General features: G+C 40.3%; 1 protein-coding gene across 3 annotated transcripts; it reads right to left on the bottom strand.

Moving 5' to 3' along the window:
• Positions 1 to 64: 64 nt before the first annotated feature.
• On the bottom strand, positions 65 to 18,040 carry GRSF1 (G-rich RNA sequence binding factor 1). Of its 3 annotated transcripts, none has more exons than XM_059669412.1 (10): positions 17,593 to 18,040; positions 15,044 to 15,200; positions 13,609 to 13,764; positions 13,080 to 13,223; positions 12,396 to 12,531; positions 10,195 to 10,376; positions 8,754 to 8,875; positions 7,468 to 7,603; positions 7,031 to 7,096; positions 65 to 5,119 (listed from the first exon to the last, which is right to left on the bottom strand). In XM_059669412.1, exons 1-9 carry the CDS (start codon positions 17,944 to 17,946, stop codon positions 7,047 to 7,049), a joined length of 1,437 nt encoding a protein of 478 aa, XP_059525395.1. In that variant the 5' UTR covers positions 17,947 to 18,040; the 3' UTR covers positions 65 to 5,119; positions 7,031 to 7,046. The 3 variants fall into 3 exon arrangements, with proteins under 3 accessions (XP_059525395.1, XP_059525411.1, XP_059525401.1); XM_059669428.1 differs by lacking the exon at positions 17,593 to 18,040 and adding an exon at positions 17,304 to 17,443; XM_059669418.1 differs by lacking the exon at positions 7,031 to 7,096.
• Positions 18,041 to 27,981: the final 9,941 nt, after the last annotated feature.

Raw genomic sequence — 27,981 nt, 5'->3', positions numbered from 1 at the left:
TTACAACTCAGGATATTCCAAGTACTTACTCAAAAGAAATTAAAACATAGGTCCACAAAAAGGCTTGCACAAGAGGTTCATAGCAATTTTATTATAGCCCAAATGGGAAACAGCCCATTGTCCACCAGCTGTTCATCTAACACATGAAAAGTTAAACTGTGGCATGTTCATACAATAGACTACTACTCGGCAATGAAAAGAAACCAAGCGGAAACATAGGGATGAATCTCAAAACACGCTGAAGAGGAATTTGCACACACATACTGTATGATTCCATTTATATGAAGCTCTAAAATGGCTAAACTAATCCATGGTGAAAATCCTAACAGGGAGAAGAGATGGGAGAGGTGCAGAAACTTCCTGATGTGATGATGTTCCGTAGCTTGCTGGGAATTTGGGTTACAAGTTGTGTATCAAATCTCATCTAATGGTACATTTAACATTTATTCACTTCACTGTAAATTTTACAAGTAAAAACTTAACAATATATATGCCCAAAAGCTTAAGAGTCAAATATAGATATTTACAACTTAGACACACATAAAGAAAATAGACCAATGGATGCACAGATGATAAAGTATGGCAAAATAGTACCTTTTCGAGGTGATAGGTATAGGCATGCTTATAGTTGCCTTTATTGTATGCTTGAAACTTCCTATTTAAAAATGTCACTTTATTGTTTGATTAAAATTTTGTATTTAAAAATGTCACAGGGGGGAAAAGAGGCAGAGTAACCAACTGCAATATGTAGACTATTTAGATCCTGACTCAAGGTTTTTTTAAAAAAGACATTTCAAATAGATATTTTTAGTGATAAAAAGAATTAGTATTTTTAGGAATGATGATATTTTTAAAGTCCTATTTAAAGAGATGCACACTGAAATACAAATGATAATATGGTTTGAATTTGCTTTAAAATTAATGAAGATTAATACATAGGGATTGTAAGAGAACAGAAAAGGAAATTCAAAAGCTCTAAACGTGAAATGCTACCTCATAGAATACTATTGCAAGTGTACGTACACACACACATGCTCAAGCTCTAAGAGTGGCAAAGAACAGTTGCTAATACACTGTGTCAGTGAGGCTATGGGGAAATGGGCACTTGCACTGCTAGTGCAAAGAAAAAATATACAGATATAAATTTAATTTGATATAAATTACAAGTGCACATATTCTGATCATTTATCCTACAGAGAGAAATTTATGTATATATAAAATGACAAATGTATACAAGGTAATTCATTTCAGCATTATAATAGCAGAAGATTGGAAACAATATATGTTCATTAGTAAGGGACAGGTTCAATTGCATACATCCATAGTGTACAATCACTTTTAAAAAATGAGGGAAGCCCTTACGGTAAGAGCTTCATCCCGTACATCAGGTGGCATGTTCGATTCTTGGTTGGGGCACATGCAGGAGGCAACTGATCAGTGTCTGTCTGTCTGTCTGTCTCTCTCTCTCTCCCTCCCTCATGCAGGAGGCAACTGATCAGCGCTTCTCTCTTTCTCTCTCCTTTCCTCTAAGATTAATAAAAAATAAAAATATTAAAATCAAAAAAGAGGAAAGATTTTTGTGTAATGACATCAAATGGTCTTTAGGATATACTAAATGAGAAAAGGGTTCAGAATAGTATGTATAGTATGCTAAGAAGAAATGAAAATGTTTGTTATATTTGCTTATCTATACAGTAAATATCACTGGAAGTTTACATCAGAAAGTGATGACAGGGCTACCTAAAGGAAAGTAAGTGGCTGAAGTACAGGATCAGAGGACGTACACCCCTCTATATCTCTAGAATATTATTTCCTTCAAAAAATAAAATATATACAAATTTAAAAAGTATCTTATTTTTCATATCATCAAGGTTTAAACACCAAATAAAACCTTCTTATATCCCCTTCCTAAAATGAAGAAAACCACCCAACTAAAAAACTAGGCAAAAGATCTTAACAGACACTTCACTAAAGATAATATGCAGATTCAAATCTGTTAAAAGATTCTCAACATCTTATGAAACTATGGAATCACAAATTAAAACAAGATACGACACCCTATTACAACAGCTCAAATTCAAAACATTGAGAACACCGAATGCTGACAAAGATGAGTTGCTACAGGAACCAGCACTCATTGCTGGTCGGGATGTAAAATGGAACAGCCAGCCGCCTTGGAAGCTAGTTTAGCATTTCTTATTAAAACTAAACAGTCTTACCATATGATCCAGCAACCCCACTCCTTGGCATTTACCCAAATGAGTTGAAATATTATGTACACACAAAAACCTACACGACTGTTCATAGCAGCTTTATTCCCTTCGTACAAACTTCAAAGAGTATCTTCTAATCTGCAGAATCCGGAGGGAAAAGTCCATTCCTACCACATTAGGGCTATTTTTTTTGAAAGGCAATGGAACTTAGGCCTGCCTCTACTGCTGAAATACCATTCTGCTCTATAATGTGTCCTACCAATTGAATATAAACCCTTCCACATGATTTAGGGAAACTGTGAAAACAAAAGAATGTTTTAAATTGTAAAATGAATAGGATGTAACCCAGAGAAAAATCTCCCAATGAGAATGGTTTAGGGCAGAGGATGCCAATAGGGATGTTGACTATACGCGGGGCCCTTGCCTCCAAATGTCATGTAGATGGAAGTGCTTTCCCCTGCTACTTCCTCCCCACACTGCAGATGTGTCCAGGCTTCAGACTTCCGCTCCATAGCTCACCCCGTCTCCCTCCCACCTGGCAGAAGCTGCCTTCACCCAGACACAGAGGGACAAATACTCTGGGTTCTGCTTCCTTCTCTGGCATCAGTGAGTATCTCAGATCAGATCACAATCTAGCAATTTCCTCCTTGGGATCTACACAAAAACCTACACTTTGATGAGGTTCCTTATCAGAGTCCTCCCTTACAGCTCCTTAAGAAGTAGCTAACTAAAGCAGTATATGGGTATCCCGGCCACAGCCAATCTGGCAATTTTGATAGCTTTCCCACAAAGGAGAATATAAAGACACAAATAGAAGAGAAAACCTCTGTCATTACTTATTTCAATAGCAATTGATGACAAACAATCCAGTTTTATCAAATTTGGGGAAAGAAGAAATATGTCTTTTGATTGGATAGAAATAAAAGATCACTTTTATTCTATCACGCTATTTTACACATGCTTTTTTACACCTGCCTTCTCAGCAAGTATTCATTTAGTAGCCTAAATTATGAGCAATAACTTGCTAAAGGGAGGCTAGGAAAAGTATATGAATTCATAAGACTTCCCAAGAATGGCCACCTTTTTAAAAAGAACTCAGCCACTAGTGTGGCAGGAAGACACACCCTTTCCAGCTTACCCACCACACAACACTTTAAGGCTTTTGCTCTTTCTTTTCCCAGGGATATGCAAATGAAATTCATTAGCTCCAAAATACAGTAATTGCAAATGAATTAGTTCCTCACCATCCCCAATTCCCAAAAACCCTACAGATTTTTTCCACAGCAAATTGGATGCCTACTGCTAAAGGGAGAGAAAAGATCACATTCTAGCAGGTCATACAGCTACAGACACCAGTTTGCACAGCTCAGTACACATGTATGAAAACATATTTCCATTTAAGTAGGAACGCTGAAGCTGTTAAACTGGGTCAGTCATGTTCTCACTGGATGACAAACACAACTGAAAGCCAATCATGTCTCCTTATAATAATATACCAGGACCTGATGTAATAAAAATATATTTGGTTTATCCACACACTCCAAAATAAATACTCTTAGGTAATCTGCCTGAACCAAGCTTTCATTTATTAACTATTTACAGTACAGTGATTTTGTATCTTAGCTGGTAATCAAAGATGGTTATGTACTGAGTGAGAGAAGACATAATCTCTCTTCCAAATATCACCTCTCAAAAATCTGGACTAATTCGATTTTAAGATCTAGAATTGCATCTCTTGGTAACTACATAGCAGTAGTGACCCTGAGAACAGGAACAAGGCAAAGAAAGTATACAGGACTTTGATTCTCCTACACAGGTGCACATAAAATTAGTTTATTAATGACTACATTTTCAAGCCAGCCATTTTGATCCAGTATTTAAATAACAAGCTATTTAATATGAAAGCAGAATGTACTGCCACAATGTGACAGAAGTACAGCTTTATCCATAAACCCTTCACACAATTGTACATTAAATGCTATTTTTATTTAAGCAAGGCACCCCTATTCTAAAATATGGGATGTGCTACCCCACTGAAAAAGCAAATGAAGGGACTTAGGTTTTTTCCTATCTAGAGCTGGTTTAAATTCAAGTGAAGCCATTAAGATCCTTACCAGTAGGGACTGTTTTGAGATGTCACTTCACAGTTTTGAGACTAACACCCCTAATGTTTACCCAAAACCAAAAAAGGGGGTCAGGGGATGGGGATGTGTTCAGACAACTTTTAAGTTGAGACTAGAATTCCCTCCTAAAGCACACAGGCACTATGTTAAATGCCAGTAGCACAAGCTTAGAAAGGCCAAACATTTCTAAAGATGTGACACTGCCAAATAGTTGTCCATTATACTAACCAGTGGTATTTATTTTTTTGTTTTGAATCTTTTTTTTTTTACATTCCTACCCCTTAAGTCATCAATACACCTAAAATTATAACTACTCTACCAAATCATAATGATTCAAAGGTCTGAAACCTTTCTTTGCTTTGGTGAGTATTTGGTTAAAATAAATCAGTATTTTATTCCATAGGAAGTTTTATATCAGAGCTCTCAAAAAAATCATTTTTTAAAATGGGAAGAAGATTTTAAATGACAGGGCTGAATAAAAATATGCAGTCTTTACATTGGATAACAATCTCTATGAAAACAAATTATTTAATCATAAAATAAAGACCAGATTTGTAAATCAGATCCTATCCTAGACAGTTTTAAACAAAATTTAAATTTGTGATTTATTTAATTCCAAACTGAATCTTTCCTTTTTCTTTCTAAACAGTCCACTATGGAATTTTTCTTAAGCAATTAACCCAAAACCCCCATATCCTTTCTCTAACAGTTGCTGCTAAAACACTGGAATTGTATATCCCATATCCAAGAAAGATGTGCAAATGAAATGCTTCTTGCTTCATCCTGGAAATAAAACAAAAAGTACAGCACATTTACTAAAAACGAAAAAGTGTTGAACATGTTCCCATATCATTTAAAATAACAAATTCAGTAATTTTTTTTTTCCTATTTCATGCAACTTATCTGAAAAATCAATTAAGTTGAGGTAAAGAAAATTAGTTAGGCATCAGTATTTATAGCCTGGTATGAAGATAGGAAGGCTTTTAAAGTGAAGCACAGAATATATTTTACACAGATTTTAGCTAATGTAAATATGTAATATCAGGAGATTGTGGTATTTTACATCCAAAAACAGCCCATGACAACTATTATAAAGAAATGTCCCAGGTGTTTTCAAGAACTCACTAAAATATCTACCACTACATGTAGAAAAATGATTACGACGAAATATATTAAAAGATTTGCCCTGGACAGTGTGAGTGTAGGTCAGTTGGTTGGAGCATCATCTTATACACCAAGAGGTGGCATGTTTGAGTCCCAGTCAGGCACATACCTAGGTTGTGGGTTCAATCCCGGGTCGGGGAACTTAAGGGAGGCAACCAATCAATGTTTCTCTCTCATATTGATGTTTCTTTCTCTCTCTCAAATCAATAAAAACATATCCTTGGGTGAGGATTAAAATATACTGTGTGTGTGTGTGTGTGTGTGTGTGTGTGTGTAGATATACTTTATAGGGGGAATAAAGAAAAATACCATATAACATTTAATCAAGAGAAAAGACATATTTAGATTTGTCACAGGTAAGTTAACCCTATGAAATCATAAGCTTCCTAGTACAACCATTTTCATAACACCACTTTAGGAAAAGAAACAGTGGTACACTAAGTGTACATATCACTGGTATACTCTGGTTTCAAATGTATCACTTTAAACATTTTAAAAATATCTTAGAACTGAGGAAATGTGTTCAAAATTTTTATAGAAAGAAAAACGAAAGAAAAAAAAAGAAAAACAAATGCAAGCACATTGCCAGTGTATTATGATTTATAGCTACTAAAGGTGAAAAATTATTTTTCGGCTCACAGAATCATGAATGTTGAGAAAAAATGCAAAAAGACTGTATATGGGGAAAATACTCAAAGCCACTATCTATATATATAAAAGCCTAAGCAATCATTTAATTGTTCAACCGGTCGCTATGATGTGCACTGACCACCAGGGGTCAAATGCTGAACACACAGGATCAGGCTCCCTCCTGTCTGGATCAGGCCTGCGGGGATCGGGCCAGAACTGGCTCTCCAACATCCCCCAAGGGGTCCCAGATTGCGAGAGGGTGCAGGCCAGGCCAAAGGAGCCCACCAGTGCACAAATCTGTGCACCAGGCCTCTAGTCTATATATATAAAAGCCTAAGCGACTGAACAACCGGTTGCTATGACACACACTGACCATCAGGGGGCAGATGCAGGAGCTGTCCCCCCTGGTGGTCAGTGGGCTCCCACAGCCAACCTCCCGTGGTCCCTCCCCCTGGCCAGTCAACCACCCACAGTCCCTCCCCCGGGACCAGCTGGCCCCAATGACCCTGATAGGGGCCTCCGGCCAACCTCTTGCGGTCCCTTCCCCACCCCTGCTGGCCAACCTCCCGCAGCCCCAATTGGCCCCTATCGCCGGCCAGGCTGAGGGACCCCACCCGTGCACAAATCGTGCACTGGGCCACTAGTACAATCATAATGAATTCTGTTTCCCAGTAGAATTCCACTCCTTATAGTGATGCTTAAATTATCATAATCAGTTTCATCTTTATTAACACGTCAAGTGCCATGTCAGTCACTGGTGACTGAAACGGAAAGGAAGACAAAACAGGCTTGGTGCTTAATGTGTTAAAGAGAACAGTTTCCACCATATTACAAATTAGTAAATTAATAATTAATTTATCAATTGAAAATAGTTTCCACAATTGGACCTCTTAAGTTTACCTTATTATCTGGAGTCTTATTTTCCCTTTGGACATGAATTCAGGAACAATTCAATATACCTATGCTCTGAGAATGACAAAAAAAGATTCATTTCAAAAAGTTGAAAATGCAGAAATAATATTATTTATGAGCCTTTTTTCTCATAATATGAGCCTTTTTTCTCATAGTTCAGACAGAAACTCAAACCCTTTGTCCATTGGCTTTCTTAAACTAAAATATAAAATAAAATTAAATCCTAACTAACTTTGGATAAGAATATGCAGGATCATTAGCAGATAAATGCTTTTCATTACAATATAATGTCTCATCCCTTTTCACATTTACTTTAGTGGTAATGACATAGTACAATTTTCACAAGGAAATATCCTAGGAAAATTCCAAAACAGAAAAAGGCAGTTGTAGGCCAAGACATGTATGAAAACCATGGCAGCACTTACGAACGTGGGACCGATCCTTGAGCATAGCTGCAACAGCATCCTCGTGGGAATCGAAGTGCACATCAGCTTCTCCAGTGGCCTTCCCACTGGAACTGTATTCCATGGTGATTCTAACAGGCTTCAGTGGAGCAAAAAACTAAACAACAAACAAATGAAGCCAAAAGGAACATAATGGTACTAGGTCCAATTTCTAGAAGTCTAGTAGTTCTGCACTTTCCTTTCAGACTTTGATTCATACACTTTAATTTTTTTTTTTTTTTTTTTTTTAGGAAATATCTTCTACCATCTCTTCTGGCTTTTCTGATCTTTTTAGAACTCTAAGTTCATTTCAAATATCTGGTCATAGACAACTTATACTATAAATACAATACTATGCAACAAATGGTTCTTGACGTGCTTTTTATACCAACAAAGACCACTTTTATTATTCTTCCCACAAACATCCTTCCACTTCTAAGAACTATCTGTCGTCTATCACATATACTTTATTTCTTAGTAATTCAATTTTACCATTTTTTCATCAGGCATGTACCTGATAACCATTCTTATCAACACTACATAACAGAGCTCCCACCCAGAATGGTTGTCATTCCAAACCAAAGCAACAAAATTTAATGCTTTAATGAGACTGCAACCTTCATTTAGGTGACAATTTGATACCTATTAGGCTTCTTGAAATAATAAAGACAACTCTAAGGCTCACAAACTGAAAACTCTAGATTTGAATCTATCTTAAGTTTATGTCCTCAAGTTCATGAAGTCAGTAAGTACTTTGTTGTTTTAGCTTTCCATTTCATACAGTACCTACCATGCAATAAAAATATTCTTAAAATTATTTTTCTCAAAAAGTTAGGGAATCATAATGCCACATGGCTACATGGTCTAACAAAAGCTCCAAGCACTTAGGAGCACTGAATTCTTGTCTAGGACCGAACTGCTCTGTGAAAAGTTCCTCTGGGTCTCAGCTCACTAAACTCAAAACTGAAGAGGTTGAACCAATTTAGAGAAAATCCACTTTCTTTGAATACTAAACCCACATCATACTATAGTGCATTTAAAAAATCCTCTTATCCACTATACTTGTCACCTTAAAATGCAAGAAAACCCATACTTCTCAGGTTAAGAGAATAAAACAAGCCTCCACAACCATGGAGAGGTAAATCGTACTGTCCAAAGATACCCCAGAAATACTGTATCTTCTTCTCTATCTTTCTGAAATTAATAGAAGCTCAATTTTAAAACTTTTATTCTAACCCACTGAGATTAGAAATCTTACTACCACATACGTTTATAATGTCTTGGGCATTGGCTTGGAAAGGCAATCCTCTCATATGAACAAAGTGTAGTGAAGATGTAGTTCCAAAATCACCAGGCTCCGGAAGCTTTTCTGACATCTCCTTAGGCAATTCTGAAAAGTGGAACAAAACACCGTCAAGAACATAAAAACTTCAAGAGTTATTAACAAATTACAATTAGGTATAACATTTATATCAAAATCCTTAATGCCTCTTGAACCAATAAGGAAGAAGGACTTGAATTTTAAAAGCCAAAATGATCTGAAATTTCTGCCATCTTACAAATAACACCTGAACACCCATAAGAATTTAGCGGCTAGGGAAACACTTTTTGGGACCCTTTTCACATGCCGAGAGCTCTACTCTTGCTGTAATAAACTTCGCTTCACTTAAAAATTTAGTGCCTCAACCCATTACCAGATTCCAAAAAAAAAATCCTATATAATAAAAGCCTAATATGCTAAGTGTCCAGTCGACAGTTCAAACCAATCAAAATGTAATATGCTAATGATATGCTAAGGCTGCTCAACTGCTCGCTGTGACATGCACTGACCACCAGGGGGCAGATGCTCCGACCAGTAAGTTAGCTTGCTGCTGGGGTCTGGCCGATTGGGACTGAGTGAGATGGGCTGGACATGCCCTGGAGCCCTCCTGCGGTCCCTCCCCGGCTGGCCAACCTCCCGTGTCCTTCCCAGGCCCCGAATGTGCACCGGTGGGATCCCTCGGCCTGGCCTGCACCCTCTCACAACCCAGGACACTTCAGGGGATGTTGGAGAGATGGTTTCGGCCCGATCCCGCAGGCCAGGCCAAGGGACCCCACTGGTGCATGAATTCATGCACCAGGCCACTGGTCTTTCTATAACAAGAGAGAGTAGGAAAAACGATTATTAATGAAAAAATCGAGGAAAGAGTAATTTTCTGAGTTATAAGCATTAAAAAAAAATAAATAAATATGGTAACAGGATAATTCCCAGGGCACCAGTTTAAAAAGGATTTAGCAAACTTCAAAGATTCCAAATGTTGCTTTGGGTTAGGAATAAAAAGAATAACTAAATACAGAGGCAAACAAAACTCCTTACTTCAGTCAACATTCCTGCTTTCTACCCATATCTTTTCCCACCTTAGTTTAAATACTGACATTTACTTTCTGGTTATATTTGTGCTGCCAGCTTATCTGATGTAGAATCTACAAAAGTTATTAAATTTTAAAAACTTATGAAATAAATTAAGCCTTTCTGCATATATTCAAAGTACATACTACACTCAAAGATATATTAAATCTTTAAGTCAATTCCTTTCTCCAAGAGTCTTAGAATTTCATACAAATGGTAATATATATATATATATATATATATACACACACACACACACACACAAATATCAAGACATACAAGATAGACCCAATGAGTCTTAACAAGAGGCAGATCCTTACCGATTTCCTTCTCACTTTCATAAGCTGTCATAGGTCGAATATCCTCATTTACTTCCTGTTCTTCAAAGACCACATCTGGCTCAGTTATATACTTAGCAGTAGGAGATGCCATTTTCTTTCCCTTATGAGAACCAACATGTGTTCGAACTTCATTCCTTCTGCTTGGAAATATCTCTATATATCTATGTCAAAGCAAAAGAGAACATTACAAATGGTGCAAAGTAATTTTACAATGAACTCATTTAAAATAAACATGCATATATAGTATTTCCAATAGCTTATGAAACACAAGTGTCCAAAGATAACAGGTGATAGCAAGAACAGATATTATTAGCCCATGTAAAAGTACTCTCAACAGAACAGATCACTGATTTAATCCTCCCCAAGGTAAGTTTTCTTCATATACATCTGAACAACATTTCTACCTTGTTTTGCTTCATGAGAACAACTATGCTATAGTTAATTGTGTGTATGCAAAGAATTGATCTGGTAAGAAGAGTTTTGTTTTCCACAGGTGGTTAACAATCTATTGAAGCTTTAAAATTCAATTCTGTGAAAATTAATCATATTCGTATAAGTGATTAAGTCACAGTATATGAGGAACTAACTTCCTCCAGAACTTCGTTGTGTGTTTATTTAATGAGAATTCGTGAACTAAATGTCAATTCTGATCTGCTTGGCAGTGAAAGCATCTATTAAATCTAAGCTTCTGGATCCAATTTTCTTTTTCTCAACATTGCTTTTCCAAATCAGGTTATTAAAAGCTTGAACTGTAAAAATCATTTTATATAAAGACCTATAAAGATTAGGTGGGCACCACTTCTTAATTTATTATAGAGTTCTACACTGCCTTAACATCCCCACATAAAACAACTTTAATGTTATTTTATGTTCCAAGATACATTATAATATGAAGAGTGCTGAAAGAAAAAGGAGAGGGTGTTGCTTTGTATCTACTTTTTTCACTTGAAACAAATTTAATAAAGACTTTTCAACCAATTCTATAAGTAATTCTGAAATACAATGGCTTTGGATTGGCTTGAGTACTCCTCCAAAATTAAAGTTAAAACACCAAAGAAGCCACAAATCATTCCGTGCATCCTAAGGCAGTGATTCTCAACCTTCTGGCCCTTTAAATACAGCTCTTCATGTTGTGACCCAACCATGAAATTATTTTCATTGCTACTTCATAACTGTAATGTTGCTACTGTTATGAATTGTAATGTAAATATCTGATATGCAGGATGGTCTTAGGCGACCCCTGTGAAAGGGTCATTCGACCACCAAAGGGGTCGCGACCCACAGCGTAAGAACCGCTGTGACCTAAGGTGATGTGATATACAGTCTACAGAATCATCTACAGAGTATCCACACCAAAATGTTAACTTGAACCAATTCAAGACTTTAGCTCTAGCTTCCAGTTTCCGGGGGTAATACAGGATACAAAGGAGCAAGTTAAATGACACCATGAGGACGCAATAAGGTAAAAATAGAACATGAGACACTGTACAGGACAACTGTCCCAATTTCTTCAAAAGCCAATGACATTTATAAAGGGAGAGGGAATAAAAAAATAAAGAAGGGGATTTGCTCTACTTTAAGAACAATCAAATAAAGTGTGGGTCATGTCTAGATTTTGGTGCCAAAAAATATCCAACTGTAACGACATATTAGGTATAATTAAGATAATGTGATTATGGATTCACATTAGATAAGTTGTTGGTAATTCTGTTAGATGTGATAATATTTGGGTCATGTAAGAAAAGTATTTTTTAATTGATTTTAGAAAGGGAGGGAGGGAGGGAGAGAGAGAGAGAGAGAGAGAGAGAGAGAGAGAGAGAGAGAGAGAGAGAGGCATCTTATCAGTTGCCTCTCACACATGCCCCGACCAGGGATGGAACCCATAACCAGGGTATGTGCCCTGACTGGGAATCAAACCTGAGACCTTCTGGTACACGGAAGGATACTCCAACCGAGCCACCCAGCCAAGGCAAAAAAATATATTTTATAGATGCATATTGAAATAACAGATACAGCAAATTACCACGTCAATGATTTGTTAATCTAAGTGCAAGGCATTTGAAAGCTCATCATACTACTCTACTTTTCTGTTTAGATCACCTGACACTCATATTACAGTTCATTCATCAAAATGACCCAATGTATGATACTCCTGCAGCTTTAGTATCTACCTTACTCACCGGTTACCGATTTCTTCCCTGTGTTTCAATAGGGCTTGGCTGGCCATTTCTGGTTCTTCAAACTGCACATAGGCTTCTCCTGTCTTTCTTCTCCCTCTATAGTCCATCACAAAAGTAATGTCTACTATATTCAGTCCTAGGACACCAAAAAAATTATCACAAATTAGTGCTGCTAACAGGAACTTTTTATACTTAAAATTAACTCATTCATTCACATACTAATTTTTTTTACTTTATTAGTGAAATCTGAGAGCTGTTTTGCCAGTCCAAAAGCTAGATACCTAATTGAAAGAAAATTATTATGCAGCCAAAAACTAGTAACACCTACACATCTATATTTCCAGAATGTTTAGGGTACAAGCAGTTCATGTAAAACACACTTCTCTTTCTCTCTATCTTTTTTTTGCCAAAATGTATTAGGAGAAATAGAGATTTAGACTAACATCACTACTAATGTAATGATGCATATTTTACAGCTAAGAATTCTAATTCATATAAATTGTTAGCCTTAATATGGACACTGCTATGAGAAACACTTATGTAATTCATAAATACTGGAAATCCAAATGAAGAGTTCTCCCCTAAAGAACCTAATATAACTGCATGCAGTTACTTAGGAAAAGGAGACAATGCGGGGAGAGGGAAGGGATAAGAGGCTCCAAATATGATAAAACTGAAAAGCACCTGCAAAGAAGTCTATAATGTCTTTCTCATTGCAACTATAAGGAAGTCCTCTCAAGCGAACCACTCCATCATTTACCACAGGGGAAGATTTAACCTGCAGGCTCTTCATTAAGGCATCCACATCTTCATTGTTTATCTCATATACTACAAAGCAAATGCACAAAAGACACATCAAATTTACATAACAAAGGAAAAGGCCTTTTTAAAAAAATATCAAGAATTTTAAAACTAGTATTTTTTAAATCTTTATGTACTTCTTCAGAGAAAATAACATGACGTTTATTGAATATTTATATGTGCCAGGCATCATTCATTTAAACATCACAATTTGTGAGATAAACTTGGTCAACATCTTCATTTTATAGATAAGAAACAGAGATGATCCCTGTGTTTCATGTTTGTACCCTAAAAAAGGGTATATTCATAATATCTAACTATTTCACTATTGCTAAGGAGCAAATGAAAGTGCCTTGGAAAATATAAAGTCTTATGTAATGATCCGGAAAAGTCACACGGTGACTTCACGTACCTTCCACATACCGCTGCCCCATGTACAAGCGGTGCTTTTCTAAGGCTTTCTGCACATCCTGCTCTGACTCCATTTCAATTAAGGCATCACCTCTTCGTTTCCCATCTCTATTTAAGAGGAAGTGTATTCCATTCTCACCATTGCGGATTCTGCAGTCTAAAAGTATGTGAATAAAAATCAATTAAAACCAGAAACCAATTATTCAAGCCACTAGAATGCAATCTTCCCACACCAAAACAAGAACCAAAATGCCTGACATATTCCTTACACAAGCCCCCATCTGAAGCTGTCCAAATGTCAATGAGGTGGTAATCTCTAAAAAGTTCCACATGAAAAAGATAAGCAAACTATACTGCATACGTAAGTTTATGATCTCCTGGTCATTAAATGGCAATTTAAACTAAGCTCAACAAAAAAATGTATTATGTCCTTCTCAATGCTTCTATGGTTACGTTTATGCATAAGTGTCTTCTTTTGTTATAATCACAACCAGAAAAACTCTAAAATATCTCCTATAAGGCCGAAACCGGTTTGGCTCAGTGGATAGAGCATCGGCCTGCGGACTAAAAGGTCCTAGGTTCGATTCCAGTCAAGGGCATGTACCTGGGTTGGGGGCACATCCCCAGTAGGAGATGTGCAGGAGGCAGCTGATCGATGTTTCTCTCTCATCGATGTTTCTAACTATCTCTCTCCCTTCCTCTCTGTAAAAAATCAATAAAATATATTTAAAAATAAAATAAAATAAAGTATCTCCTATAAGAATAATTTTGCTACCATAATTTAACTTTTCTTTTATTACTATGAAAAGATATCCCCTTACTGCATACTTCTTATAATGGGAGCAAGTGGAAGATGTAAATGACTTTACAAAATGCTTAACCACACAATGCTATACACATTAAGGTACTTGGTATATGTTACATTGTTTTTACAACATTTAAGGTAGCATCTTCTAAAACTCTCTTAAAAGGAAAATTAAAAATCAGTCAGATGTAGAAACAAAAAAACTAACCACCGATATGTAACCCTCCAAACACGTTATTAAGGAAACTATGCCATTTGATACTACGTGATCTTGTTTTTTAAATGTTTTGCATAAAAAGCTACTCTTAACCCATGTTCCCACTAACATATTTCCACTAACAGGTTTGGCTTTTTGATCTGTGCATATCAAAACTTCAGAGAAAACTGGCTTTATGTATTAAATTTTAGTCCTAGCATTTAATTTTTTGTTGTTTTAACATTAAATTTTTTGTTGCATTCAGTCTTTAAACCTGGTATATAAACCAAGAGTACACATGGTATCACTTGGTATGCACCAGTTGACACAATTCTCAACCATCAAATAAGATGTTTACAGCACAGTTTAACTTGGATTTTGTGGGACTCTTTTGCTCAGAAAAAATTACATATTTAAAACATACATAAAATATACCTGAAAAAAAGCTAAGCACATCTTCGACAGTGCACGACCATGGTAATCCTTGAGCTCGAATCAGATAAACATCATCCACTTCCTCTCCTAACTTGGATGGAGGCAATTCATACTCAGGGGGAGGTGGAAGGTCTTCCAGGTAGGTAGCTTTAGACTCCTTCCAAGAGAAATGAAGAAATGTTAAGATTTCTTTGACAACCTACTTAGAAAAATGTTCACTTCTACAAACTAGTGCTCTTGATGTTATTTTTAGAGGACAGTTACTATTTCAGAGGCAATAAGTAAGATTCACAAACCTAACTCATCCTGTTTTGGCTTAAATTAAATATCCTAAAAGTAGCAAGCAGATCTATATCCTAATGGCTTGGCAGGACACAAATTTTACTCAGGCCTTGTTTTTAAATTCTTCGGTGCCAAATTACACCTAATAATAGTGTTTTTGTTAAGGTAGAACGAGAGGGGTCCTTTCAATTTGACAAATACGTGAGTGCCTCCTACTTACTGTGAGCCATGTTATGCCCTCATCTAAAAAGTTTACCATTCGTCAAACCTCAGAGGGAAGGTAGGGATTATTGCAAAACAGCAATAATCCCATTTGACTAAACATTAGGATCCAATTATGGGCCAAGGAAGATGAGCTGGCAAAAGGAACTTGGCACCATTTAGTAGAAGGACCTGAGTGTGTCTCCTTAACCTGGTAGGCAAAGGGGGGGTGGAGAGGATTAATAAAAGACATTTAGAAGTGGATAAATCAACAAGACAGCAGGATGCTTGGAAAGATTAATCTGTCAACTGGTATGCCAGACCAACTGGAAAAGGAAAAGATCATAAAGGCAATAACAGTTGTGTGAGGTAACAGGAGCCTGAGAAATATGTAAAAACCGCTACTGCATTTTTACACAGGGGGCAGGGGGTGGAAGAGGGTATGGGAGGGATAGATGGTGATGGACAGAGACTTGACTTGGGGTGATGAACAGTTACAGAATTGTGTACCTGAAAGCCTGTGTAATTTTGTTAACCAGTGTCACCCCAATAAATTCAATTAAAAAACAAACAAACGAACTCTACTTTACAAAACTAAGCAAAAGTTGAAATTTAGTAAGATCCCAACAAGCACCATAACTGTAATAGGGAAGACAACTCAAGTTTTTAAGATTTGCACTTTGCTGGGCTGAGGAAAGAGGTTCCTTTGTACTCGGGCGGGTTCCACGAAGACGCGTGTCTAATTCTATGGAGTCGGGATAAGTGTAGCTTCAGCAGAGGTCAAGAACGCAGCTAGCACTACAATTAACGTGGGGAAACCACTCCAGCGGCTTGCACTCCACTGGGCTACGGGGAGATGCTTCACTCCTGCGTATGTGCCCATCATTTTCCCGAAGACTTACATACAATGTTAAGAAGTCAGTGACAAACGTTAGCGGCGTGTAACACTAGTCTAGAGAGAGGCTCAACAGATATCATTACAGATAACATAAGAGAGTAGCCCGCTCACAAGGGCTTATTACAGATAGTTTGTTTTTTAATAAAGGCAACATTCCCCAGTTTCCCAGAATTCCCTAAGATCACAAGCTTTTACAGAAAAGGGCAGCAGAAAGCACTGGGCCAGGATTCAAGTCCATTAGCTCAGCAGACAGCGGCCAAGCCGATAAGCCGCCCCGTCTCGCTGAGCTCGAGGAGAAGCACGAACTGATTTAAGACCAACATGACCCGCCGCCCCAGGAGCTGGATACTCCAAAAGTGTGGTGACATGTCCCAGATGCCACGTAACGAGCAGAAAGCAAGCTTCCTGCAAGGCACAAAATAGGTGCCATCTGAGTGCTCAAAGCGCACGCTGACTTTTAAAAAGAAAACGCGGTCGGCCCATCCATGCCTAGATCCCCACATCGCGGCCTCGGCCCTGGACGCCCCCCTCCCCCAGAGAGGCCTCCAAACGCCCCTGCCGGCGGCGACCCGGGTCCTGAAGGTCCTGCTGTCAGCGGAGGTGGAGGAGCAGAGGTGACCTTCATGGCCGGGGCAGCCCGCCTTTCCCGGGGACACTGCCGAGGGGGCTGGGGACGAGCTCCTTCCCCCCGAGCCCAGCCCACGCAGCCGTGGCCCACGCACGGGCCTTCCCAGCAGCGGCCGCGAGGCGCCCCGGGCCTAGCGCTCGGGCGGCGCGATGCCTCCCACCCTCCGCGGGGCCGGGCCCCCCAACTCACAACCAGCCGGCGGAGGGCGACGGGGGCGCGGGGTGGGGGCGTCGGCAGCCCCCCCAACCTACCATGGGCCGGCAGGAAGCAGGCCTCAACCTTCACCCCCAGCCACACTTACACTGCCCCACCGGCCGGAGGCTCCGGAGAACAAAACAGGGCGAAAACCCGGGGCCCGGGAGAGCGTCCCTTGTTCCGGGGCCCAATCGGAGGACGGGGCGGCCGGGGTGGGGGCGGGGGCGGCGAGTGCCGCGGGTCCCGGGCCGCGCGCGCGGAGGTCGCGGGGACGCGGGCGCGCGGCCGGGGAGGGGACGGGGACGGGGAAGGGTCCCGCGCGCGCCCCTCGCGGCGCCCACGCACCTGGCTGTAGCCCCGCGCCGGGCCGGCGGCCGCCGCCAGCGACTGCGGCAGCAGCGGGGCGCGCAGGGCCGGGTAGGAGGCGGCGGCCGCGGCGGCGGCGGAGGTGGCCGCGGGGGGAGGCCCCGCCAGCCTCCCGGCGGGCGCCGGCCCGGTCTGGAGGCCGCGCGTCTGGGAGGCGGCGGCCGCGGCGGCCCCGAGCAGCAGCAGCAGGCGGCGCCGGCCCGAGACGCCCGAAGGGAAGGAGCCGGCGGCCGAGTAGAAGGGCAGGCAGGCGGCGCCGGTGCGCCGGCAGCTGCTGCAGTTGCAGCCGCAGCCCCGGAGCAGCGCCCCGAGCACCCAGCGCGTCCCGGCCATGGACTCCGGAGGCGGCGCGGGGCCTGGAGGCGGCTGCGGCTGCAGCGCGAGCGGAGGGGAAGCGGAATCCAGGGCCGGGGAGGGGCGCGGGCACATGCGCCGCCGGCTCCGGGCAGCGGCGAGGCGGAGTGCAGCGCGCGGCCCCGCCCCGGCTCCGCCCTCGGGGCGGCGCTGCCTGCGGCCGGGGCGGGGTGGCGGCGGGGCCCGGACCCGCAGCCACGCGCTTGTCCACCCGGTGGAACTGGGTCCCGCGTGGGCCAGGCGAGGGCTCCCCTGTTCCAAGTCCAGACGTGAACGCGGGTCCAAGGACACCCGGTCGTGTCTCCTCCGAACGCGTGACGTGAAGGGCACAGGCTGTTTCTGGAAGGAATTGTGATGCTCTGCGTATAGAAAGTGTCGGGCACGTGCAGGAGGTTTAGGAGCCCCCACACTTGGGACACCTGCGGAGGCCAACTTCCGTTTGAAAGGAGATCGTTACCTATAGGCTGAGTATACGTGCATATAACAAAGGTAACGCCTCCCTGGTGAATTGGTGTATGCACAAATGAGCAGGCAGAAGCCGCAAAAGAATTGGTTGTGCAGTTTTCCTCCCGTGGCCAGGAGCCAGCTAAGATTAATAGGCAAAGGGGAGTTCTGAGAGTTAAAAAAAAAAAAAAAAAAAAAAAGCTAAAATTTTGAACTTTTTTTACTGTTGAAAATCTCAAAGAAAAGTACAATGAAGTTACCGAATTTCAGAAAATATCAACATTTTTAAGATCTTGTGTCATCTGTCCCCACCACCACTACCCAAACATTTTTTTCTTTGCTGGGTCATGTCAATCAATCACCCTTTCAGTATTCATCTTAAACTGATAAGGACTTAAAAAAAAACAACCCCAAACATGATATTCAGATTAATTTTTTGTTTTGTTTTAAATATATTTTATTGATTTTAGAGAGGAAAGGAGCAGGGGAGAGAGAAACATCAATGATGAGAGAGAATCATTGATTGGCTGCCTCCTGCACGCCGCACTGGGGATCCAGCCCCCAACCCAGGCATGTGCTCTTAGCCGGAATCAACCCGGGATCCCTCAGTCCACAGGCCAAAGCTCTATCCATTGAGTTAAACCAGCTAGGGCCAGATTAATTGTTTTGAAGTATTCAAGATTATTGTACTTAAGTAATGGCCTGCTTTTAGGGAAAGGAAAGCTGGGTATCCCCCCCCCTCCCGAAAAAACAACAACAAAACTTTTCCCACCAAAAACAAGCAAATAACAGGAAAAAAATCTGATTGCTTGGCTCTGTGGACTTCCTCATCTGCAAAATTTAGAAATCCTAGAAATTTTTTTTTTCTTAAATCTCCCTTTCAAGAAGGAAAATGGGTATCCCTAACAGATTATCACTATAAATCACGATTTAGGGATTCTGCCCATACTTACTCTTGCTTTCATTTTCTTTTTAAAAAATAAAATCTTTTGCCCTAATCAGTTTGGCTCAGTGGACAGAGCGTCGGCCTGCGGACTCAAGGGTCCTGGGTTCGATTCCGGTCAAGGGCCTGTACCTTGGTCGTGGGCACATCCCCAGTAGGGAGTGTGCAGGAGGCAGCTGATTGATGTTTCTCTCTCATCGATGTTTCTAACTCTCTATCCCTCTCCCTTCCTCTCTGCAAAAAATCAATAAAATATATTTTAAAAAATAAAAAATAAATAAATCTTTGTGACTTCAGAGAGGAAGGGAGAGGGAGAGAAAGAAACATCAATGATGACAGAGATTGGCTGCCTTCTGCATGATGGGGGATCCAGACCAGGAACCAGGCATATGCTCTGACCAGGAGGAATAGAACCATGACCTCCGGGTTCATAGGTTGACACTCAACCGCTGAGCCACACCAGCAGGGCAAGAGGGAAGATTTGAGAGAGGTTTTCTGTTGTTGTTTTTAATTTACTTTTAAAGAGAAAGGAAGAGATTGAACCTGCAACCCGGGTATGTGCTCTGACAGGAATCGAACCCACCACCTTTTGGTATATGGGAAGACACTAAACCAACTGAGCCACACCAGCAATGGGGAGAGATTTTTTTTTTTTTTTTTTTTTAATGAGCTAGAATCAACAGGATTTGAAGCCAGGTTAGTGAGGGGGGTGGTGTTTTCTGTTATTGTTACTTGGAGTTGGGAAGAGAGGATGGGGGTGACTTTTCATCCCTGGGAAAGTTTATATATATACAGAGTAGCATTGATAGGTGTCAGCCTACTCCTCTGACAAGAATTTCTGAGGTTGAGCTAGTCAAAATTGGTGAAAAGAAACACCAATTTGAGGGAGGATAAGGAGAAAAACAATCATCTCCCTTCACTAGGAAAGAATGTTCAAATGAAGCCCTCTTAGATCTAAAGAGCACATTATTGTGACCTGGGAGAGGAGCTGGATGGGGATGTTTGTTCTGATATCTAATAAATAAATTAAGGAACTCACTTTATTGTCTGTGCCCCCAATTCTTAGAGGTGAACATACTTTTCTTCTGATATGCAATGAGGCTAAGTTCATCTCAAAGGGTCCCATTCCACAGCCTTCTTTGCATTTGAAAGAAACCAAAAAAAATCATGAACATGGATGTCAATACGCCTAGGGTGGCAAAAGGAAAAGGAATTGAAGTCAAGCACCATAAAGAAATGCTGCCCATTTGTGTAACCTGCGATTAAGGTGCTATTCATCACCCAAGATTAAAGGAAGAAGTTTATTATGTTGAGTAGAGAGATACAAGAGAATACCAGTTACTTCCAAGGGAACACAAAGAGGCACGTTTTATCACCACTATCACTACTTCATTCTTTTATCTGACAGCAAAAACTGATCCACTAGAGCCCCACATTTGCAATGTTTCTTAGGTTAGCTTTATCAGTTGGCCTATATTCACTATTAACTAGTCCATGCTAGCCAATTGTTATGTCTCTCCCATAGGTTGCATTTGGAAAATCCTTCCATGAAGGAAAAAAATATACCTGTTTACAATCAATGTGTGACAGACTAACAAACCTAAATACTGCAGCATCCTCACTCGTTAAAATTAAAATAGGTCTCTGGGAAAGAGAGTAGCTGATTCGTTATTTAAATGAAATAGAACTCTAAATACATAGACTGAAACCTTGCAGATTACAATCAGAAGTCACACCTAAGTATTAAAGCTGAAAGTTGTCTTTTAAATTAATGTGTAATTGAGAATTTTATATTAGTTTCAGGTGACTCAACATTTATATACAGTACCTACCATGATAAAATCATCATGATAAAATCTAGTAACTGTCCCCATACAAAGTTAAAAAGTGGACAGCTTTGCCCTAGCCCGTTTGGTTCAATGGCTAGAACCTCAGCCTGCAGACTGAAAGGTCCCGAGTTCCATTCAGGTTAAGGGCACTTGCCCTAGTTGTGGGCTTGATCCCCATTGGGGGGGTGTGCAGGAGGCAGCCAATCAATGATTCTCTCGCATCATTGCCTTTCTATACCTTTCTCTCCTCTCTTCTCTGAAAGACTTCAGTTTAAAACAAAAAAGTGGACAGCTTTAATTTTTACTGGCAAGAAACAGTAATTTAAATAAAAATAAAAGGATTATTTTAAATTAATGCCTATTTTCCCCTCATGGCAAAAAAAAAAAAATGGAACAAGACTGGAAATGTGAACTATATTCCTGAAGGAATTCTCAGAATACAATGTCAACACAATTATTATAAGGAACTGATTTACTCCAGATAGATGAGGCAGTCACAAAATTGAACTCTGTGGGTGTTGACTCAGGATTACTGTGTAAAGCTCACATTGAGACTATATAGAAAGTGGAATGGTGGACTTTGGCATCCTCGGGCATATTTACAAAATAAGGTGGTAGTGCTTTCTGCTAGTCGAATACTGAGCTCTCCTCCCATCAACTAGCTTTTCCTCTGAGGGCCAAAGCTAGGGTGCAGCCAGAGACCAAGGCGCTGAGCATCACCTTACACACACAAGGTTCGAAAGACCAAGAAGTCTTTGTTAGTAAGCATCATTATTAACAATCATCTCTTTAAAATACATGAATATAGTTTTATGAAAAAGCCATGAAAGATTACATACACATATGCACATACATGTGCACAAACGCATAAAGTTTGCCTCCACCCACTGTCCTCTAACCATCCATTTCTCAGGGATTGATAGTTACCAGTTTCTTGTGTATCCTTTAAGACATAGTCTGTGTTTCATCATTTTTAAATTTGGTAACTCCCCTGTCCTTGGAATTTTGACAAGTTTTCCACCTGCTATCAAAGGATGTTCTCAAGCCAGCACGTTTACAAATTGAGAGCAAAAGGAAAGGGAAGCATAATAGACAAATGAGATCCTGTGTCACTAGAAACAAAGGATACTGGAAGGAAAAGGTAAGTTTGCTATATTTGGAAGAATAATTTTCTATTTAACAACATAGCTTAAATAGGAAAAACATAAGACTTCAGAGTCAGACACTGATAATTGGCTATGTCACTGTCTTTGCCACTTTGGTCATTACGTAATCTCTCTGAGCTTTATTTCCTAAGTTATAAAAACAGAGATAGTGTTAACTACCACATAGAGTTGTGAGGTATCTGGCATACAGAAAGAACCTTTTAAATGGTGACTATTATTATTTTCTTAAATATTGTTTAAAGGAAATGGTTATTGTTGTACTTTAATTCTGTTTCTTCCCTTCTCTCTGATTCCACCTCAGTATATAATTGACATGCAACCAACTCAATATTTATTTGTTAACAAGAGGCCCGTTGCACAAATTTGTGGACCAGTGGGGTCCCTCTGCCTGGGCTGTGGGGATCAGTGGACCTCTGCGACACCGCAGCCCAGCCTTACCCACCAGCCTGTTGGGCTCCAGTCCACTGTCCGTGTGGATCTCCCACAACACGAAGTAGTGCAGGAAGCAGCAGGCAGCCAGGGAGGAGCCAGAGCCTAGGCTGGGCATCCCGGCTCCGCTGTGCCTGCCACCACCGCCACTCGGGTGCGCAGCGGAGTATCTCCACAGGAGAGACTCGTACCTCCGCAGCTGCCCGTCTGTCAGCTGAGCGGAGCACACTGACCATCGGGGAAGCTCCTGTGTTGAGCATCTGCCCCCTGGCGGTCAGTGTGCATCATAGCTACCGGCCGGTCATCCGGTTGTCTGGTTGTCCAGTTGTTGGGTCACTTAGGCTTTTATATATATAGATAATGTATCTAAGGAGTTAAGCATCCTCCCCAGGAAAATAAATTTTTCTTAAAAATAAATTATATGATATTAGAAAATACCACACTGAAGGTTAAGTTCCAAGAGGTCTGTTCAAGCATATTCTATGTTGTAGGGCAGATAAATACCCTACTGGTCTGAAGGACATCAGAGGAATGAGAATCATCACTGTAAAAAGATCTTGGAAGCACCTATTTAGTCTGTTTTCCCCCACTATATTTAAAACTAGAGGCCCAGTGCACAAATTCATGCACGGGTGCAGTCCCTCTGGGTGGCCTGCAGGGATCGGGCCAAAACCTGCAGTCTAATGCTGCTTGCAGCTCCTACCTGCAGCTCCTGCTCATCCCGGACCCGCTGTGCGTGCTGTGGGCTCACACCCAATCAGTTCCAATCGGGAGAGGCTCACATTGCCACAGCAGCACTCGCCAACCATGAACCCTGCATCTGGCGCCTTCCCAAGGAAAGTGGCCGGCAGGATCAGGTTGAAACCAGCTCTCCGACATCCACCAAAAGGTCCCGAATTGCGAGAGGGCACAGGCCAGGGCGAGGGACCCCACTGGTGCATGATGGGGTCAGGGAGGGACTGCAGGAGGGTTCCAGGGCGTGTCCAGCCCATCTCATTCAGTCCTGATTGGCCAGACCCTAGCAGCAAGCTAACCTACCAGTTGAATCATCTGCCCCCTGGTGGTCAGTGCACGTCATAGCGATTGGTCGACTGTCTGCCCCCTGGTGGTCAGTGCATGTCATAGCGAGCGATTGAGCAACCTTAGCATATCATTAAAACATTACGCTTTGATTGATTGTCCGGTTGTTCTGCCGTTTGGTCTATTTGCATATTATCCTTTTATTATATAGGATAATGTACTGTGTCATAATAAAATCTTTACATCTATCTATATAATACATATATACAAGTGCAAATATATCACATACATATGTATACTGTATACCTCATACATGTACATATGGACCTACAGTTTTTTGCTCATAATCAGTATTTAATAAATGATTATTGAATTTAAATCAGTAGACTATTTGATATATTTGTGTGGGGGGATTTAGTGATATAATGCGTGTTTTAGAAATAACACTTTTATTTGGCCAAGAAGCAACAAAAATGAAAAAGCTAATGGTAAATTGGACACTGGATAAGACATTTTTTCAGTAAATATAGAAACCTGTATTTTCTAATAATCTTCATATATATTTTTAATTTGACTGCATTTGTAGGCTCCATTTATAACAAACATTTACTAGTGGCTGCTAAAAGTACTCATATGGCACCTAATTTATATTGAAGTCCCTTAAGCAAATACAATGTCATTTGTAGGGTGGCATGGGAAATGATTCACCTAGTATATAATTCCATTATGATCACTTGTACTTCATTTAAACAAATTAATTATTCTACCTACTACTGTAATCACAAATTAATCCTCAAAATTACAAGGGGAAAAAGATAAACAGTACTTTGTGGGACCTGCTTTCTAGGTTTTTTAATTCAAGAACATGGCATAGTTGGAGACTAAGCTATCACAAGAACTATCCCTTTTTAGAAAAACTCAAGAAAGTAATTGTATTTCCAACTCCACTCCCATTCCATACCACTTTTCACACCTTCGTGGATGTTTCTATGACCTTCGCTGTTTCCTTTCCGTTCAGAATTTGTGTGCTGCACTATATCGCAATAGGGTTCCCTCCTTCAGTGTGGCCTGGCCCTTTGAGGTATTCCCCCACAGTTTTGTTTGTTTGTTTTCACTCATTACAATTTCTGCTGGTAACAATTTTCTTGAAGGCTGACCATGAATCTGACCTCATGCTTTTAGTAAGATCATGGAGTCAGGACTCATCTATTCTGAGAGTCATTACTTTCAGAAATATTTACCAATGCATTCCTTATTCTAGACATTGAGAAATATATAAATGCAAGTAGTCCCCACTTCCAAGTCTCTCACAGGTTATTAAAGGACACGGATAAAAAAAAAATCAATTGCAACACATTGCAATTACTGATATGAGGAGGTACATCAGGATACTATTGGACTTCAAAGGAGGGACACTTTCACACTCTTAAGGATCAGAGATGATTTCAATAGACTTGACACCAAAGTTGGATCTGGAAGGAATAAATAAAGATTAGCAAAATGAAGGAGGGAATGCTGTCATAGTTAGAGGGGAGAGTTTTTAGAAAACCCCAGAGGCATAAGAGGATCTAGAAAATTCAAGAAGTTGCAAATGGTTTGCAGCAGGAATGCTGACATAATGGGAATTTTGAAAAGGCTAATAGAAGTCAGATCAATCAAAAGCCTTATTACATGCATTGTAAGAAACTTGAACTTTATTTGGAAAATAATTGGGTGACAATTGAAATAGGAAAGTGATATAAGCAGATTTACATTTAGAAATTGGACTTTGGCAATAGTTTGGAGAAGGAATTATAGGACTAGAGACCTGTTATCCAGAGATAGTAAAGGGGCTGATGCTATAATTCACAGGAGAAAACAGGAGTGCCTAGACCAGTGGTTCTCAACCTTCTGGCCCTTTAAATACAGTTCCTCATGTTGTGACCCAACCATAAAATTATTTTCGTTGCTACTTCATAACTGTAATGGTGCTGCTGCTATGAATCGTAATGTAAATATCTGATATGCAGGATGGTCTTAGGCGACCCCTGTGAAAGGGTCGTTCGGTCGCCAAAGGGGTCGCGACCCACAGGTTGAGAACCACTGGCCTAGACCATGAGAGCAATTTCAAGAACTATTTAGACTTCCTATGGAAATCTTACTATCATGAAAGTATCTTCTATAAGCCTTATGGAAATATCAACCCCCCCCCCCCAAAAAAAATATTTTGTGTGTGTGTGTGCTATGTCAATTGATCAGAGGTCTTCGGGATAGAAAAGAATTTAAAGGTTATTGAGAGATTCTAATCCAGTGATTAAATTCCTTTTATAACATCCCTGCCAGGTGGGGATTTAGCCCATGTTAAATGACTCCTTCGAGAACAATCCAGTCACTATTCCCTAAGAAAGATCTCAAACATTTCCTCTAACTTAAAAAAAGAAAAAAAAACAAACAGGAAGCTGTGTAGGGACTTGCAAGTCAAGATTCCAGGTGTTACCCAGATTTTCCATTGACTTCACTCCCACTCTCTTCCTGAAATTCATCTCTGTATAGTGATGCATAATTTATATGTAGGCCTGACTTTATGGGAAGGTACTGAAAAGAAGCTATTCCCTAAGTAATGTCATTTTGGGGGCCAAGAAGCAAAGTTCTCCTTCCTCAACAACCCCCACACCCAAGCTATCTTGGAGTCTCGGACACCACCATTAGCATTTCTGAAGAAATGGCACGTTGAACTAAATCACACTAGGGTGTTAATGATGTATCAGATAGATTTCATCCTGACTTTGGGGACCTGGGAAGTACAGAACCACGAGTAAAGGAAAGAGCACTAAAAGTGGAGAAAAGCAGCACTTAGGCAAGATGAGCCAGAGGTTCCCGGTGGTCCGCAGACAGAAATGCTTGGTTAATCACATAAGAGGGACCTGGAATTTGTTCAAAACACTGTGTCCAGGACTCCTCCTTGTATTATGTTTGTCTCAATAGATCTGGGGTAGATTCCCGGGGAATTCTGATATGCAGTTAAATTTCGGGACTGTTAGGTGTGAAGCTACATTGAAAAAAAAAGCGAAAACAACATGACCCCATTTCACAAGAACACACAGAGTCAATGTTCCTATTAAGCTCTTGTTCTAAATTCTCTAAGGTGAAGGTTATGGGGAGAGTCACCGGCACATTCGGTGTTTGCGAAATGTGTCACTGACTTTTTAAAAGTTGCTGAGACTTCTTCAACAGCAGGCTTTCAATGAGCAGAACTACTACTATGTTGATGAGTACAGAATGATACATGACACTTTGTTTTTAAAATTTCTTTTGGCTGTTGTAATATCTAGTGGTATGTCTCTTAGGATGAGAGTTTTATGAATTTGTAACATTCGGTCTTTGATCCTCATAATAGGTTTGTGAAGTAAGTGGCAAGTTTTGGCTCTGATTTTTCTTTAGAAAATGGATAAGGAGGTAAAAATGCTTTGTTATAGTCATTCAGTGACAAAAATGTCCCCACATTATAGTTGAAGCACTCAGATCAAAGATATAAAAACAGGCTCTGGCCACCTAGTTCAGTTGGTTAGAACATTGTCCTGAAAAAAAAAAAAAAAAAAAAGAACATTGTCCTGACACATAAGATTGTGGGTTTCATCCTCTGTCAGGGCACATATAAGAATCAACCAATGAATGCATAAGTGGAACAACAAATCCATGTTTTCCTCTCTCCCTTCCTGTCTCTCTAAAAGCAATCAATATAGCCCTGGCCGGTTTGGCTCAGTGGATAAAGCGTCGGCCTGTGGACTGAAAGGTCCCAAGTTCGATTCCGGTCAAGGGCATGTACCTTAGTTGCCGGCACATCCCCAGTGGGGAGTGTGCAGGAGGCAGCTGATCAATGTTTCTCTCTCATCGATGTTTCTAACCCTCTATCCCTCTCCCTTCCTCTCTGTAAAAAATCAATAAAATATATTTAAAAAATAAATAAATAAAAGCAATCAATATAATAATAAATTTTAAAAAAGATATAAAAACCCTAGTTAGCATTTCTTTAGTCCTGTACAGTTTACAAAACTGATTTGCATATTTGATTCTATGCTATAGGTAGGATAGATGCAAGGATACCAATTTTATAGATGAAAAGGCTCAAAGTTTGAGGAATTTTCCCAAGATTTATGAGTATTCTAAGTGGGGTGTGGGGTGTTTTTTTTTAAATCCAGCTATG

The sequence above is a fragment of the Myotis daubentonii genome, chromosome 1 (assembly GCF_963259705.1).
Source record: "Myotis daubentonii chromosome 1, mMyoDau2.1, whole genome shotgun sequence".
Lineage (NCBI taxonomy): Eukaryota > Metazoa > Chordata > Mammalia > Chiroptera > Vespertilionidae > Myotis > Myotis daubentonii.
This window is presented reverse-complemented; position numbering and strand designations above follow the sequence as displayed.

Excerpts from the sequence above, each read along its gene's own strand:
- GRSF1 (XM_059669412.1), bottom strand. The coding sequence starts at position 17,946 with ATGGCCGGGACGCGCTGGGTGCTCGGGGCGCTGCTCCGGGGCTGCGGC. Across the intron at positions 12,532-13,079 it reads CATTATAGACTTCTTTGCAG|GACTGAATATAGTAGACATT; the intron begins GTGCTTTTCAGT and ends TTGGTGTCCTAG. Across the intron at positions 8,876-10,194 it reads TGAAAGTGAGAAGGAAATCG|AATTGCCTAAGGAGATGTCA; the intron begins GTAAGGATCTGC and ends TCCACTTTTCAG.